General features: G+C 33.0%; 2 protein-coding genes across 2 annotated transcripts; both read left to right on the top strand.

Moving 5' to 3' along the window:
- The first annotated feature begins 3,770 nt into the window (after positions 1 to 3,770).
- Positions 3,771 to 4,463, top strand: LOC142168342 (uncharacterized). The gene has a single exon (XM_075229017.1). It carries the CDS (start codon positions 3,771 to 3,773, stop codon positions 4,461 to 4,463), a length of 693 nt encoding a protein of 230 aa, XP_075085118.1.
- Positions 4,464 to 12,443: 7,980 nt separating this feature from the next.
- LOC107777142 (AP2-like ethylene-responsive transcription factor BBM1) lies at positions 12,444 to 17,910 on the top strand. The gene is made up of 9 exons (XM_016597128.2): positions 12,444 to 12,933; positions 13,446 to 14,010; positions 14,666 to 14,748; positions 14,941 to 14,949; positions 15,281 to 15,369; positions 15,494 to 15,567; positions 15,795 to 15,845; positions 15,961 to 16,037; positions 16,737 to 17,910. The coding sequence occupies exons 1-9, from the start codon at positions 12,720 to 12,722 to the stop codon at positions 17,582 to 17,584; spliced, it is 2,010 nt and encodes a 669-aa protein (XP_016452614.2). The 5' UTR covers positions 12,444 to 12,719; the 3' UTR covers positions 17,585 to 17,910.
- Positions 17,911 to 18,584: the final 674 nt, after the last annotated feature.

The raw sequence follows: 18,584 nt of genomic DNA, 5'->3' as shown, positions 1-18,584 counted from the left end.
TTAGCCTAGAACCAAAGTGCGGTTAAATGTCAAGTTGATCAAATTGGAATGACCAAAAAAAATAAATCAAATGGGAATCATAAATCAAATATCTAATACATTGAACAAAAATAAAGAAACTAAGGTTCCAGTTTGCTTCAATTTAATATTATTGTAAGGTACTGAAGTGTTTCATTTTGCTTCCTTTTTTTCCCCCCTCTTGGAAATGTTTTTAGTTTGGTTTCTTTATTTTTCAAGATTTTCTATTATTGCATGTTGTTTCTTTCACTTTTGTTTTCTTGTTATTTTGTTGATGTTACTATCGAATGCTACCATTTCTTTTTGCATCTTTTCTTGTGTCAAGGGTTTATCGAGAACAATCTCTCTATTTTCTCAACGTAGGAATAAAGTCTCCGTACTCACTACCCTTCCCAGATCCACTCTTGGAATTACACTTGTTTTGTTATTGTTCTTTATTCCGAAAGGTGGTCAATAAATTCCAAAAATCATATTCTAGTAAACAAAAATAAGAAGATAGATTTGGGAAATTTTCAAGAGAAAGTAAAATTTGTTTCTTCCACCAGTTTTCAAATTCAATCAAAAAAACTTCATTAGTATTTTTGTACCTTACATTCGATCGATGAGTCTATATTTAGCCATTGTCTAGCTTGATACGAGATAGTATTTATATAAGCATTATCATACAAAGGACAAAGAACGAAACTGAGATTCTAAGACAAGTGAAAGAATGATATACTTTTTGTATTCCTCTGCTAAAAAAAGAAAAAAAAATAAAGAATTGAGAAAAAGGATTTTTTAAAATGAAGTTTTCACTCTCACTTGAAACAATACTTACCGACAAGGATTGTGGTGGAGTGATTGAGTAATTACTCTTTCATCCTTAACTAGAGGTCTCGATTTCGAATTCTATATTTATAATCTCCTTTATTAGAGAGCGTTTTACCCGTAATATGAAATTTATAAGCATAAATTCGAATTTAGTCGAATCTCAATACGGATACCAGACACCGAATAAAAAACCTAAAAAATAATAATAATAAATTCAGTCAAATCTGTTGTTCATGCATTTGAGAGAGAGAGAGAGAAAGAATTAAATAAGAAATTATTAGATACGCACAAAGGGAGAGAGAGAGAGTGAAAATTCCTTAGGAATCAAGATTTTTCTTCCAATCTGTCCCTAAATGTTAAGAATAAAATTACCCCAAGACCCGTAAGACAAGGGTTAGTGTCCTCGCTTAGGGATACACCTAATGCAGTCTCTCTCCTTATGCATTTTATTTATTTATTAGTTTTTTCTTTTTAATTACCTTTCAATTTTTTTATAAATATGGTGTCCGATCAGTTTGCACATCTCTCAACTAATTTCACGATATACCTACTATTTTTCACCTCCAACATAAATATCAAATAACTCTGTCCACAAATAATTGAAATGATTTGTTGAGATTTGAACTGAAATCTCGATACTTCATTAACCGCTAGGTTACATCCTTAAGTGCTTGATTTTCAATTTCATTAATTTGTTTTGCAGCCAGGGTGGATACAACATAGGAGAGCTTGATTCAACTGAACCTAGCACTTCTGATACAGAGTATAAATTTGTGTCCATCAAAATTATGAAAATAGTAAATATGAACTCATAATTTTAAAAATATGATGGGCTAAATACGATAAACAATAAAAGTTGAACTTATAAAATTTAAATCCTAAATTCGTCTATAATTGCAACCTGTTGCTATTGCTACCCATCCATTTAAAGGACACAGTCCAAGACCTAAGCTTGAAGGAAAAAAAATATTTTCTTTTTGTGGGTGTAATTTTAAGGTGTTGTAATCGTTCTTGCATAACAAACAATCATATGCGGAACTAGGATTTGAACCTTATGGGTTCAAGATTATAATCCTTTTAAGTTACTGGGTTTTAAATTAATGATTTGTACATATTTATTGAATTTCTTAACATAAATACAAGATTTGAATAAAAACTAGTGGATTCATCCGAACCTGCAAACAACATTGTGACTCCGCCCTACAAACAATGATATGCTATTAAAAAGTTATTGCATGTGAATGCCCAAAAACTATGACTGAGTTTACTAGTGTAACTTCATACTCTTTATTAAATATATCACCACTCACATACAATCATCCTTCTTCATGTTTGACCAATTAAGTTTAATATATGTACTACTCACACTACTAGAAATCCGGGCAAAATCATCCAAAAAAATCAAACAAAGTTGGTCGGTAATGGCCAATAACCGTCCAAAACGCGACCATTTACGTATGGACGGTATTTTGAAGGTCGGAAGGGTATACCGACCAAAGTGGTCGGTCAGTTAAATTCAAAAATAAATTGCCGAAAAAACCGACCAATATTGATCGGTATTTTAATTATATAATTAAAAAATACACCATTTAGGAATCGAACCAGGGTATGTACTGTGGAAGGATACTATTCTACCACTAGACCATTGGTGCATTTTGTTTTAAGACTGCCTTTTATTTCATTTATACTCTTTAATTGTATTTTCGCACGAAAATAACCGACCAAAGTAGGTCGATTTTATTAAAAAATAAAATTACCAACCAAAGTTGGTCGGTTTTTTAAAATGGCCAACCAAATTAATCGACCGATTTCGGTCGGTTTTTTAATATTAAATTTAATTTATTTTAAATAAAAAAATCGACCAAAGTTGGTCGGCTTCTTGAAAAATAAATTTCGCGGGACTCAAAAATAGTTTTTCGCATTTTTGCGCCAAAGAAAACTGACCAAAGTTGGTTGATTTCGTAAAAAAAAAAAATTAAAATAAAATATTTTTAAAAACCGACCAACTTTGATCTTTTTTTGGCCGGTTTTTTGACCGACCAAAATTGATCGGTCGACAATGGTCGGTTTTTGCCCAATTTCTAGTAGTGTGATATTTCCTCAAATTTCAATTCTTCTAGGTAGATAAAGAGAAAAACGGCTACACTTTTTCTAAGTAGGCGTTTGTACATAAAAATTATAATTTTTGAAAAAATATAATATTTAAAATTTGAAATACACTTGGACATGTATTTCACTAGAAAAAATATTGTAATTCTGTTAGTGGATGGAGAAAAATGTTTTTTTCTTCTAAATTTTGAATTTTCAAAAACTCATTTTAGAAAATTTTTCAAAAATTTATGGATTAACACATTTCGAAAAAAAGAATTTTTTTTATGGACAAACGAATCCTAAAGAAATGCTTTCGAAAAATTAGAGATAACACATAAATATCTCCTCAATTTATCCCGAAGTTTCAACTATGCACTTACATTTTGCAAAACGTATATTATCTCCAATTATGGGTGTATAAACTGAACCGAAAAAACCGTACCAAACCGAAAAGTCAAGCCAAATCGATTAAAAAAAACTCGACTAGGTTTGGTTTGATTTGGTTTGGTATTGAGTAAAAAAATCCGAACCAAACCGACATATAAATATATAATTTTTATATATACTTTTAAGATTTTATATGAATTTTTAAAAAAATATTATCTAGAAATATTTGGAATTCTCTTATGGGATATAATATTTAATAGAATATAAAGTGCTCCATATTTATTAACCTTAAATAATGGGTTGAAGAGGAAAGTGAATCTGAATTAGTAGGAAAACAAAGCCATGCAAAGGCACAGACAGAAGGGGAAAATTGGAGTAGAATTGTAAGGAAAGGAGAACGGAGTGAAAGGTATAACCTAACCAGAAAGGAAGGGGAGCAATCGAGGGAAAATGTGAAAAATACAATGGGAGACATAAAAGATGAGATAATCTACTGGAGATCTGCTGTAATTTGTTACGTGCTGGGTTCAAATCCACCACAAACAGTTATGGAGGGCTACTTCAAAAGAGTTGGGGGAGCACTGGGAATAGATAAAATAGCTCAGGTAATCAGGGGTATATTCATAGTAAGATTCCACTCAATGGAGAATAAGGAGAAGGTGGTGGAGGAAGGAATTAGAATATTCGACAAAAAACCAATTGTGGTTAAACCATGGAGACATGTTATTAGACTTGATAAGCAGGTAGTTGATAAAATTCCTGTATGGATTAGATTGATGAACCTGGATATCAAATATTGGGGACAAAATACTCTAACAAAAATAGCAGGAATGATTGGTAATCCTCTGAAAGCGGACAGAACAACAACACAAAAGGAGAGGTTGCAATATGCAAGAATTCTGGTTGAAGTAGAACCAAACCAGATGTATCGAGATATGGTGATGTTTGAGAATGAATGTGGAGTGATCATTGATAAAGAGGTTAGATATGAATGGAAACCAGTATTTTGTAAATCATGTGGCAACTTTGGACATGATATCAGAGAATATAGGATGCAATTAAGGCAGACCAAAGTGGTAAAGGAAATTAACAAGGAATCAGGCAATATGAGGAATACAAATAGCTACAAAGAGAGGGAAGAACCAGATGAACAATAACAAAACATTGAAGCAAGTAACATAACTCCAACTGAAAATGGTAGTACCAAAGACAAGCAACAAGAGACACAGGGAACTAAGAATCAGGCAGAAAATAACAAAAAAGTGGAGGAAGCATGGCAAGTGGTACAAGGGAAAAAGCATGGAAGGGTCGAGGAAACAATCAAAACACTCATGCTGCAGTAACACAACCGAATAAGAGGAATAATGAAAGGATTGAAGGTGAGAAACAATCTAATGAAAAGCAGATGGAATCACAAGAAAATGGTAATAAATCAGGGAATGATGGGGGACCAAACCCCCACCCCCCTAATAGATAGTATTGATTTTTGGAACAATATGGGCCTAAACAGGACAACCAAGCAGAAGGAAGTGAACATGTTCCTTCAAAGACAACAGGTTGGACTGTTTGGGCTTTTGGAAATAAAAATTAAGAGAGCTAAGGCAAATCAAGCTACTCTTAATCTTTGCACAAGGTGTTCGTATACTACAAATTACTCTAAACATAATGCAGGTAGAATTTGGCTATTGTGGAAGCCTCAGATCTTCGCTATAAAAGTGAAAATGGTGACAGAACAACTTAGACATAGTATGATTACTCATAGTAGTACAGGTAAGGTGATTAATATGATAATGGTATATGGATTCAATAATCCAACACTAAGGTCTGACTTATGGAGAGACATAAGGATGATAGCTAATCAAATGGTAGAGACATGGACAATTATGAGAGATTTTAACTTTATACTCAATCAAGAGGATAGAGTGGGAAGTAAGGTGGCTTATGCAGAAATAAAGGAGTTTAAGGAGTATGTTGAGCAACGTGGACTAAAAGAATTGAAATCATCGGGGTGTTTTTATACATGGAGCAATAAACAAGATGGACAAGATAGAGTACTAAGCAAGATTGACAAGGTGATCACCAATATTGACTGGGTGAATAGGTTGCCAGCATCTGAGGTTTATTATATGCCAGCAGGAGTATATGATCATAGTCTTGTAATGATTAAATGGGAGGGAACTGACACACCTAAGATGAGGATATTCAGATACTACACACATGTGGAGCAAGGATAATTCCTACATGACAAGAGTGGAGGGTAGCTGGAGACAACCTATAAAGGGGACAAACATATTTAAAGTGGTGGAAAAATTAAACAAACTTAAAAAGGTGTTGATAAAGTTAAATTAAGACAAGTTTGCAAAAGTGGAGAAACAGGAAGATGAACGCATGAAAAAGCTGGTAAAGTGTCAAGAGAAAATACAAAAGGAACCTAGGAATGAACTACTATTCAAAGAAGAGAAAGAGTTGACGAAGCAATACATATACTGGAAGGAAGCAAAAATAAACTACTTGCAACAGACGAGTAAAATACAATGGCTTAAATATGGAGACATGAACACAAGCTGCTTTCACTCGGTGATTAAGGCAAAGAGAGCATCAAGTATGATATTTACAATTCAGAACATGCAAGGAAACAATTCAATCAACAGATTCAGTAGCTGATACTTTTAGTGAATTCTATACAAGGCTACAGGGCACTAACCAGTAGAGCAGAGATCATGTGGCAAGCCACATAGTCAAAGAAGGACATATTGTTTCAAAAGAACAAAGGATCGAGTTGATAGAAGATTTTTCACAAAAGCAAGTTAAAGAAGCACAATGGGATATAAGAGGGACAAAGGCACCATGCCATAATGGGTATGGCAGCCAATTTTTCAAGGATAGCTGGACCATTGTAGGTGAGGATGTCACTGCAGTTGTATTGGAATTTTTTCAATCTGGAAAAATGCTCAGACCTCTTAATAGTACAATGATCACCCTCATACCAAAAACCTCTCATGTTGTAACAGTTGAAGATTATATACCTATAGCATGATATAATGCGGTGTACAAAATTATCTTAAAGATGTTGTGTAACATATTAAAATTGGTACTGTCAGACATCATATCACAAAATCAAAGTGCCTTTGTGGTTGGGAGAATTATAGTATAAAACATCTTGATTTGTCAAGACTTGGTCAAATTATACAATAGGAAACAAACCACTAAAAGCTGCTTAATCAAGGTGGATTTAAAGAGGGCATATGATTCCATTTAATGAAAATTTGTGGAGGAAATGTTGCATGCACTAAACTTTCCCGAGTTCTTCATAAGGTGGATTATGGCATGTATCACATCAACTAGCTACAACATAAACTTAAATGGTGGGTGTTATGGCAAAATAAATAAGAAGAGAGGATTAAGACAGAGGGATCCAATCTCTCCTTTACTGTTTGTGATCTATATGGAATATTTCACGCGCATCATGGTGCGTGTGGCTAAGTAGGAAGAATTTGCTTTTCATACAAAATGAAAAGGATTGAAGATGACACACCTTTGTTTTGCGGACGATATGATACTATTTAGTAAAGGAGATTATCCATCAGTAATGCTCATGCTAAGGGGACTCAAATCATTTTCGAATGCATCTGGTATGACTGTTAATGCAAATAAATCGAACATCTTCTATGTGAATATGAATGGTAGAGAGATGAAAGACATATGTGAGCTGACAGGATATAAGAGAGGTAAACTTTCATTTAAATATCTTAGAGTGCCTATATCCTCAAAGAAACTAAGTGTTGTAGAGTGTGAAATGTTGATAGACAAGATACTGGTAAAGAAAAAAGGATGGGGATCCAGGAACCTATCGTATGCAGGGAGAACTCAGTTGGTAAATACAATGTTGTTGTACCTACACTCATATTGGGCATCCATCTTCTTACTACCAAAAAGGGTCATGAAGGACATTGTAACTATATGTAGGAACTACCTATAGGATGAGAAAAGTGTCACGAACAAATTCCCACAGGTAGCATGGGACCTAGTCTGCCGAACAAAAATAGAGAGTGGATTAGGAATACAATACTGTTTGGTATGGAATGAAGCAGCATTGGCAAAATATATATGAAATATAGAGCAAAAAAGTGATTTATTATGGTTTAAATGGGTAAATCACATATACATAAAGGGCAAGGACTGGTGGCAATACAAACCACCACAAGATAGTGCATGGTATTAGAAAAAGATATGTGATATCCAAACAGCCTTTGCTGCAGGGTTTGAACAAAAAAGATGGAAGGGGCAAATAAAGGGGTACATAGTAAATGAAGGATACTAATGGAGAAGAGGAGCAACACCTAAATGTCCATATGCACGATAGATTTAGAATAGATTAAATATTCCAAAATATTATTTTATAGGATGGTTGATCATGAGACAAAGATTACTTACGAGACATACTACATATGATGGGAATAAGCCATAAGAGAACATGTCTACTATGTAGAATGCGGGATGAAACAATTCATCATTTGTACTCTGTGTGTCAATTCTCCAGAATGTGCATAGATGAACAATGCAACTGGCTGGGAATAAAGTTGAAACAACTAGATATGCAAAACATTTGGAAGAAAATGGGTAGATGTATAAAAGGGAGAATATGTCGAGGATTCGTAACCTCAATCATCACATCAGTAATGCATGGGATATGGCGAGCAAGGAATGAAGCACTATGGAATCAGAAAGTACCATTGCCAACAAAGATGTGGAAGAACATAAAAGAGGATAGCAAATACAGACTACAATTCATAGAAGCCAACATGAAGAATAGGAAAGAAATAAAGTGGATCAATCAATTGTACATATAGAGAAATAACAACGGCTTTGCAATAGTGTAGGACTAGCTTCTAACCGGGCAAACCTACCTAGTAGGGATTCTCAAGGAGAAGAGAATAAAGATATAATTTTGACATTGAGCTAGATAGGATAGATTATAGATTAAGGATTGAAAATATCACTTGTAAGTAACTTTTGTGTGGTGGGGATCAATAAGTTTTTCTTTCACCTAAATAATGGGTTGTATGATCACTTTCTTATCAAGTGTTACTGAAATGCGTCAATCTATGTTCTTCCATATTCATATTTCAAGATCTATTAAATTCTTATATCTTTTTCGAATTTGAAGTGGTTATTATTATTTATGTATCATATTAATTTTTATGTTTAATTACTAAATTCGGTTAACCTTGAAAGTATATATCAACGAAAAATTATTGCCAGACGACTAAAAAAAATAACTATCATGTGTTACTAAAAAATCTCCTATAAGAATATTTTAATAGATAATATATTTATCATTTTTTATATTTTTACTAAACATATATTTACTTATAAAAAATTTAACAAAGTAAAATTGAAATAATATTTAAGTAACAAAAAACCCGACAAACCCGAACCAATCCAAATCGATATAGTTAGTTTGGTTTGATTTTTGTCAAAACCAAACCAACTCGATCCATGTACACCCCTACCTCCAATCCTTGTTAAAAGTAGGGGTGTCAAATCGAACCAGCAAAATCACCAAATCGAAAAGTCAAATCAAATCGATTTAAAAATTCAACTAGGTTTGTTTTAGTTTGATTTTGATAAAAATTGAACCAGCCCGACAGGGGCGAAGCCACACTTTATATTGATCACCCTTTGTCAAAAAATTACACTGCGTATATAAATAAAATATCAAGTTTTAGAGGTATATAACATATATTGAATACCCTTTATAAGAATTTCTTTTTACTTTTTTCAAATTAGAACACTCTCAAAAAAAGTTCTAGTTTCGCCGGCGCAACCCGACTTATATACCCCTAGTTAGAAGTATATGATTGACTACATTACGTGCTACTACGTGTCAAAAGACTAAAAAGAGCTAAGCCAAGCCCGTTCTAAAAAGGAAAAAGAAAAAGATTCTGAGTATCTCAGTTTCTCTAAAATGATCTGCCTAAAAAAGGAGAATATATAAAAGGGGAAGAATTATTAAGTGTCAGTCATGCAAATGAATTATTATTATTTTTAAAAAGAAGGAAAAGAAAAGTCCCCCGTTTCTATCGGGGGAGCAGTTTGATGATTATGACAAGCTGAGGATAAACAGCAGCAGCAACATGCAAAAAATAATAAATTAAACTTTTTTAAAAGATGGCAAAAGAATGTGAGAAAGTTATGGGAGTGAAAAAGAAAAAAAATTAAATGAAAAGTAGTGGGTTGGTTAGGTTAAGGGGTGTGGCAGTGGACAGATTACAGATAGAGGAAGAGAAAAGGAAGAAGAGGACCAGGATTTCTGACATTGATATGACTTATATCCAACTGGAAATTCACTGAATAAAATGACGTAAAAAAAGATAATTCAATACACAAATCATTCCGTATTTATATGTTGTTCAACAGAGGCAAATCCAAAATTTAGAGGTAATATGTGCACATTTACGTTCAGCCAAAATTTACTTTATATATAAGGTATCACTACTAATATATCATTATTTTGTAAAAACATGTATACATGAGATTTTTGCCGAATATTACGGTGCTGGTGACCCCTCATTCTATTACATAGGTCCGCTTCTGTCGTTGGGAGAAGGGTCGCACTCCAAAAGTGTGGTGCGAATGGTCTATTAGTGGTTATTTTTACGAATGAAACTCGTGACTTATAGGTCACATGAAAATAACTTTAATCTTACTCAGAAGTTCCCATTCAGTGAATAAATAGATGTATTTAAATTATATACAAGAATATACATATTTTCTTGCACTAATAATAAATTTTAATTCGAAATAGAAAATTAGTAAGTAATTAGTTATATATATATATTATTGTCGAATTTTTTCTTCATATAGAGAAAGATTTGAATGTGGTTTAAAATTTGCTCAAATATTGTTTAGATCGCATGTCTGAAACTTAATTAAATCATGTGGTGTTCCTTGTATTTATTTGAATCCACTGATTAAAATTCCTGGTTCCATACCAATGATCAGGCTTTATGTATTACAACTACGATATTGGACTAGTATTATCTTAGCTAAACGATTTAAAAGGCACAAATTAATGTTGTAATTAACAATTTCCATGAGTTCCTGATCAGTAGAAAAATTATAGACTAATTCGGTATATATATACTTGGTCTACATTTATAGAAATCACTTTTTATAGAGTCAACGTTTTTCTGATCTGAGTTGAATTTAAACATGATTTGCAATCAAGTTATCTTATTCATTAATGTATCCCCTTTAGTCCAAAACATTAATTACTCGTTTTGGCCAACTAAGTTTGTTTCAAAATATTGAATGTTGTATAAAAAAGGACTCTTTATTATATTTTCCCAAATCAACCATACTGAAGGGAGTTTTGGAGAACGATAAATTTGTCTATGTGTGATCTATATAGGTTACGGGTTTGAGCCGTCGAAGCAACCACTAATACTTGCATTAGGATATGAGGTTGTCTACAATACACTCTTTATGAGTGCGCCCCTCCCTAGATCCTACGTGAACGCGGGATGCATTATGCACCGAAATTATTTTTTTTTTGGCCCAAATCAATCATATTATTCTAATTGGTGGAGTGTTAAGTAAGTATTTAAAACATTTATTAAATATCTTTCTTAATTAGTAATATCCTACAATTATTGAACTTGTCAACCTTGACTAAGTGAGAGATGGGAAGAGATATATGTTCAACAGTTCAGGCAACAAAAATAAATTGTGTTACGTACCCTATTCCTATAATAAACTAAGAGAGATTTGGTATAGAAACAAGGAATGCCTTTCTTAAAGTTCTTGCAAATGAGTTTAGCCAATAATATAGGCAACAAAAAATGGGTAAAATAAGAGTGCAACTTGGATACTCTTTGAACGTTCAAAGAACATTAGTGCAGTTTATTTCAAAATTAAGAAACCACATGCCCCCAAAGAATATGCATGACTCCATGTGTTAGGCCAATAACTATTTATAGAATAATACTGCCTCAAATTATATACACTTCAAACAATTGAGTAGAAGATATTACAACAACGGTTATAGTGGAGTAGTAACTACTTCATTTTTTAATTAGAGATTTCAGATTTGAGCCTGAGATATAGAGTCACCTATATTAGGAGTGCTTTATAATCCGCTAATTGAAACGAATCCGGATTTAATCGAATTCCAATGCGATTATCGGACATTCAAATAATGAAAAAAATGGAGTAGAAGATATGCAAGAATGAAAAAGATAGGATCAACTATCTCAACATGCTATATACCACTTTGCCCGATCTTTAGATTACACAAGAAAAGGATTAGATATGAAAACTAAAATATTAGGATATATCTGCCAAAATAAACTATTAGTAAGTACAGAAGGCTACAATTCACACAATTTTTTATTTAGTCCTCGTGTACTCTTGATTATTATTCTTTTATCTTAGCTTCCATTTGATATGCGTATAGAATTTCGTAGTAACAGTAAAGTTCAAGCTATAGTTGTTTAGCAACAAAAAAAAGATTTAACTCATTAAACAATGTAACCTCTCGGGTTCGAGCTCTGGGTATGGAAAAATATTTGGTAGAGAGTCTTTCCCCTCGAATGGGGTCCTATGCGGCGTGATTACAAATATATATAGTTGGGCTCCAATACGGGTACCGGACACCGGACGAAAAACAAAAAAAAAGTATCGTTTAACCGGTTACAACATGTTATTTTTTGCATTTTTAGTTTACTAAATCGGGATAGCTAAACATATTATATCGTATCTGTTATTATAAGTCTAACTTAAGTTGATAATGCAAAAATTTGCATATTATCCGTGTATAGAAAGTTAAACATAGAGTGAAGAAGAATAGGCTATAGATAAGTAGAACCAAAGAGGAAATGTCCTTGTTATACTACTACCCTTGGTTCAATTATTTTACAATCCTACCCCTCATCAACCCTATATTTTGCTCTTCATTTTGAACCTATACATGTTTTTGGGATCAGAGAAAACACTGCCCCTCATTTAGAGGGCACCCCATTTATGACCAACGAGAAATGGAGAGAGAGAGAGAGGGGGGGGGGGTGATTGATTTTTTTTTGGGGGGGAGGGGGGTCGAACTTGATTTTTTTCTTCTTTTTTTGGGTTTTGAGTTTCATATAAATCTTAACCTTGCTTTGGGAGAAATGATTCCTCTTCAGTTTTTGGACCTTTCCTCTTCTTCTTCTTTCTTTTTTTCACCTTCAAACAACTTATAGACTATATGGCTAACTCATGGACTTATCTTTTTCTTCTCTTTTAATTTCCAGTAGCACTTCATATTGCATGAACTTTTAGAGGGGAAAAAATCAATGTTACTAGTGTTTTTCAATAGTTATATATAACTAGTGAAGTAATTTTTTTAAAAAAATTTTAACCAAGATATTAATTTGATGGCTTCATCTATGAACAACTGGTTAGGATTCTCTCTTTCACCACATGAGGAATTAACATCACAAACATCTCAAGAAATATCAGGTTCAGTTGATGTTTCAGGAGAATGCTTTGATCTTACTTCTCATGACTCTACACTTCCTTCTCTTAATGTTGTTCCTCATACCCCTTTTGGTATTTTTGAAGCTTTCAACAGAAATCATCAATCACAAGGTTAGTTACTACATTTAATTTAATTTCCTCTTTGTTAGTCTCTTTTTTTACTACTAAAAACCCTAATATTTCAAATGAAAACAAGGAGAAAATATCAAGATCAGACACATATGTTGTGAAAGTTTATAGCCATTTTTTGCAGTTCCTCCTTTGTTTGCTTGGGTTGATGTTATTGTTCTATTGTCTCTTTTCATCTTCTTGATCTAAGGGTCTATGCAAAATAGCCTTTCTATCCACCAAGATAGGCGTAAGTTCTGCGTACACATTATCCTCCACAGACTCTGTATTATACTGAGTTGTTGTTGTTGTCCTTTATTTACCTCGGATGAATTAGACAAATTAAGAACGATTTTTGTTAGATGCAATACTATGGTTTTAATTATACATATTTGGGGTTTATGTCAAAACCCCTCATCACCACAGGAGGTGAAAGTCCGATTAAATGGATTAATTAAAAAAAATCAACTATTTTGCCTATTTTTGAGATTTTTTTGTTTGTTTTGTATATGCAGATTGGAGCTCTCATGATCCTAACTACAAAACAACATCAGAGATGTCAATGCTAATGGGTATTTCATGCAATACTAGCCAACATCTTGAAAATCAAGAACCACCAAAACTAGAAAACTTCCTTGGTATTGGTGAAGTACAAAACAACAACAACAACAACATTAATGGAGATTATAGTATTTATTCTAGTGTTACTAGTACCACTAACAATATTGGAAGTAACACTAATAATAATAATACTATAGGGCTTTCTATGATCAAGAATTGGTTAAGAAATAACCCTAATACAAGCACCCCATCATTACAAGATGATAAAAAGGAGGGGGAGGGTGTGGTGGTGGGTGGTGGTAATAATGCACAGTCCTTGTCACTTTCTATGAGCACCGGTGGTGGCGGTGGCGGTGGTGGAGAGAATAGTTGCTCGTCGGAAAATAACAAACAACAAGAGAATGCAAATGGTACAAATGGTAGTATTGATGCACAAAATAATGGTGCAATAGAAGCAGTACCTCGGAAATCTATTGATACTTTTGGCCAAAGAACTTCGATTTACCGTGGTGTTACAAGGTATTGTCTATTTCCTTTTTTTTGAATTGTCGCTATATTTTATAGGTAAGATCGAGGCCACTTCCGCCCTTTTTGGCTGTTTTAGAGAAATAAATGCTACTTTGAAAAAAAGAACGAAGTAGCATTTCTTGCATTCTTATTTTTTAAAAATCAAAATATACTATATTTATGAGACATATTACATATAGGAAAATTTCTAATGAACTTTGTCCTCAAGAGAAGTCTAAAATGGAGTACAAGATTGCCTTACAAAAGTGGGAAGGGAGTTAAAAAAAAACTACAAAATCGTCTTTAAATATATTTAGCCTCATTCTTCCCATTTCTCCCTATATAGTTTCTCTTGTTATTCTTTATTTTTTTTTTGTGCTTAGTACCAAAACAAAAACGTAAATAATGGAATCCTTAGTTTCACTATTGGATTATCGTCACTTAAGAAGGCACCAAATGATATACTACTCAAAAAAGAAATTTCGTTCTTTTTATTTAAACAACCTTTAATTATAACCAAATCTCTTTCTTGTTCCTCTTGCTTCATTTAGTGGTTGATATTAAGTGTAAAGTAAGTATTTTATTTGTGATATACATTTCGTAATTTATTTGTCTGGGACTAAGGCGTAATTGATGCCAATATATGTATATATATTGGTGTATGTAGGCATAGGTGGACGGGGAGATATGAGGCACATTTGTGGGATAATAGTTGCAGAAGAGAGGGACAAACTCGCAAAGGAAGGCAAGGTATGTTTCCCTTCATTGTCTCCCACTATATAATTTCACTTTTTTTTTCTTCATTTTACTCGCCATTACTTTTTTTTTTTAAACTACTATATACCTTCTTTTTTCCTTTAAAATACTAACTTGGATATCTTCTTCATTTTTCTCTCCTTCTATTTCATGTTGATGGATTCGACATTTGTATACTTCCTACAGTTTATTTGGGTAAGTTATAATGTAATTCCTTCTAATCTTTGTATATATACACTTACACTTTTCAACATGTTACTATAATGCAAGAACTCACTATTTTATCAATGCTTTTAACGTTTAGACAGTAACAAATTTTTTACACTATCATGTTACCTAAATAGTATAGTAAATATAGGTTAAAAAAAGGGAATTAGCAACCAAGAAAATAAGACATGTTAATTGTTACAATAAATTTTAAAATTCACGAGAATGTTAACTTCTTTATACTGTCAATTTTTATAAGTTAGTTTTTTTTTTATAATTTTATCTAACTGATCTATTTTTTCTTGTAAATCTTTAATAGGAGGGTATGATAAAGAAGAAAAGGCAGCTCGAGCTTATGATTTAGCAGCACTGAAGTATTGGGGTCCGACAACTACCACCAATTTCCCAGTAAGTACATAGAATTCTAGGACTTCTCTATATCCTGGGAAATTTGTCTAGTTGGTAAGAAAACATATTTATTTCCGTAAAGAAAATTTAATTTAATTTTTTATTTTGGATGCAAAATTTTCAGATTAGTAATTATGAGAAAGAGCTGGATGAAATGAAGCATATGACTAGACAAGAGTATGTGGCATCTTTGCGAAGGTAAATTTTAAAGCTATACATTAATTAATCAAGTTTTAAGAAAAAAAGCGAAATACATAGATTGACCTCTAATCTTGTCAAATATTTTTATTAAGACGTATTATTTTAGTCTGACCTACTGAACACTTGATGTTAGTTTAAAACATGTTTATATGAAAAATTATGGCGAGAAAATGAATGAAATTAATATTTTTCTTTTTTAATTTGTTTTCTGGTCCCTAATATAGGAAGAGTAGTGGGTTCTCTCGTGGTGCATCCATTTATCGAGGTGTTACAAGGTAATATGTGATTTCTTTTAGTGTATGCTATCATTTGGCTCTTGCTTAAAATCTTCTTTCCTAAAATAGTAAAGAAAAATAACTTAGGTTTGTAATTTTTTTTTTGTAATAAAAGGCACCATCAACATGGAAGATGGCAAGCAAGAATTGGACGAGTTGCTGGAAACAAGGATCTTTATCTTGGCACTTTCAGTAAGTCTTTTTTCTCTTTTTTTTGGAATTTACACAAATAGCCGTCCAAATTAACTATTTACTTTTTCTAGCTAGCATACATAAATTATTCACTGATTGTACACGTTATACTCAAAGTATACATGGATTATATGCATATTGTATATCCACCAGCTATATTTAGTTTAAGTGGTTGGGTCGACGTAGGGGCGGAGCTAGTGTATCATCTACAGGTTTGGGCGAACCTAACAGTTTTTGTTTATACCCTTTATAAACAAATTTAGAACTTATAAACTTCAAATCGTGGCTTCGCTTCTGGATGGATGACTATTTAGGCTTTTTTTCGCTCCAAAAGACTATTAAATAGGTATAGTGTCATATTATGTCCTTAGGGGTCGTTTGGTAAGCGGACTAAGTTATCCTCGGATAATAATCACATGATTATAATCTCTGGATAAAAAATTCCAAGTTTAATGGGATAAGGGGATAGCGTGAGATATCCAGTTTTAGTTTTAAGTCTGGAATAAAATTTATACCGATAAATTTATACCATCAACCAAACATGGTATAAATTTAATCTCTTACCTTATCCCACCTTATCCCGCGTACCAAATGACCTCTTAGGTATATAGTCAATGTACAAAACTGCTTTTTCCATAAACCATTATCCTGGAAAATCATATTATGATGTTTACCTTCTAACTTTATTCCTCTTTATAGGCACACAAGAAGAAGCTGCAGAGGCTTATGACATAGCAGCAATCAAATTCCGTGGACTAAATGCAGTAACCAACTTTGAAATAAACCGATACGACGTAAAAAGCATATTAGAGAGCAGTACCTTACCTATTGGAGGTGCAGCTAAACGTCTCAAAGATGCTGAACAAGCTGATCAAATTGCTCTAGATTATCAAAGAGTTAGTCAAGAAAACATTGGATCTCATCTCACAAATGGAACAATTAGTAGCTATGGCGCGAACGCGAATCATATCTGGTCTAACATTGCATTCCAACAAGCTCAGGCTCAGCCATTGAATATGCATTACCCTTATAGCCAACAACAACAGCAACAACAAAGGCTATGGTGCAAACAAGAAGTTCAAGATTCTGATCATTTGAGTAGTACTCAAAATTTTCAAGATTTTCATCAACTTCAACATGGGAATATTGCTCATAATTTCTTGCAACCAACTTCAGCTTTACACAATCTTATGGGATTGGATACTTCTTCTACTTCAATGGAACATAATAATGTTACATATCAAGGAGTTGGATATGCAAGTAGTCCCAGTGGTGGATTTGCGTTGCCACAATTGAGCCAAGGTAATGGATATGGAGAGAATGAAGTGAAGCAACAACTTGGTAATGAGAATATATTTGGTTACTATCATTCTCAACAATCAACATCTAATGGCTTAGTAAAGGTGGCCGGTCTTTATGATCATCAGGAGTCTGTTAATTGTAACAATTGGATGTCAACAGCTGTTCCTGCTCTCGCTTCAAGGAATAATACTGTCGCTATTTGTCATGGTGGGGCCCCCACTTTCACTGTGTGGAATGACACATAGAACTCCTCATCACAAGGCCATGGTCTATATGAGGAAATCTAGTTAGCAAGGGATGTATACATAACTAATCTCTAATCTTCCTTTTTTTTTTTTTGCAACTCAAGAAAGATAAGAGTTTTTTTTTGGTTTTATTTTGGTTGCTTTTATGCAAATGCTAATTTTGTTTATAGGAACTGAAGACTGAAGTTCATGAATAGCATGATGAGAGAGCTTTGTTTAGTCTCTTTTCTTGGCTATAATTTTGGGAACTTCATTCTTATAGGTCTTATCGGAAAGTAAAAATATCAACCATGCTTTGTAATTTTGGATAACGTAACAATGCAGATAATCTGAATTTTTCCATTTGTTGTGTATGTATATTTTCTATATACATTGTTTACATACATTTCACGTGGTTATTTTATATTTATAGTACTGTTTTAAAGACATATATGTGACATATACTAGTCCAACTGCTTCACTCTTTGAATGTATGTGACCTAAAGATAGGAAAAGAGAATGAGAGGAAAAAGATTTTTCCCTCCCAAGTCCTAAGTGCATTCAACCTTAAGTTTCGTACTTAGCAGTAATGATAGCTTTAGTCCTTGTACTCTGGTTCATCTGTTGCACATTTAAAATAAGAGAAGTCGATTATTTTTTTCCAACCACTATGTCACTGTTTTTATTTTTAAATTTCAATTAAGTTACTATATACTAGTAACATTTCCTAATTATAAACGGATAAAAAGTGATGGTCAAGTGTCAAAGGATATGGGTTGGGGTGGAAAAAGCTTACTTACAACCAGTTGTAAATATCTAATATTTTCTCTTTCTACTTCTCCTACACTATTTTTTTCCCCTAGGTTTACTGTGTGTGTTTATAGATTTTAGAATTAGATTATTAATTAGTTTGTTACGGGGTTAAAAGGATTGGGTTTTGCATTTGTGAGCCGAGATTGGGCCAATATATGAGGCAAATTGGCAGCCTAACCCGGTCTAATAGAGGGCCTGTCAGGGGCGG

This window comes from Nicotiana tabacum, chromosome 13, assembly GCF_000715075.1.
Source record: "Nicotiana tabacum cultivar K326 chromosome 13, ASM71507v2, whole genome shotgun sequence".
Taxonomy (NCBI): domain Eukaryota; kingdom Viridiplantae; phylum Streptophyta; class Magnoliopsida; order Solanales; family Solanaceae; genus Nicotiana; species Nicotiana tabacum.
This window is presented reverse-complemented; position numbering and strand designations above follow the sequence as displayed.

Excerpts from the sequence above, each read along its gene's own strand:
- LOC142168342 (XM_075229017.1), top strand. The coding sequence starts at position 3,771 with ATGGGAGACATAAAAGATGAGATAATCTACTGGAGATCTGCTGTAATT.
- LOC107777142 (XM_016597128.2), top strand. The coding sequence starts at position 12,720 with ATGGCTTCATCTATGAACAACTGGTTAGGATTCTCTCTTTCACCACAT. Across the intron at positions 14,011-14,665 it reads ATTTACCGTGGTGTTACAAG|GCATAGGTGGACGGGGAGAT; the intron begins GTATTGTCTATT and ends TGGTGTATGTAG. Across the intron at positions 16,038-16,736 it reads TCTTTATCTTGGCACTTTCA|GCACACAAGAAGAAGCTGCA; the intron begins GTAAGTCTTTTT and ends TCCTCTTTATAG.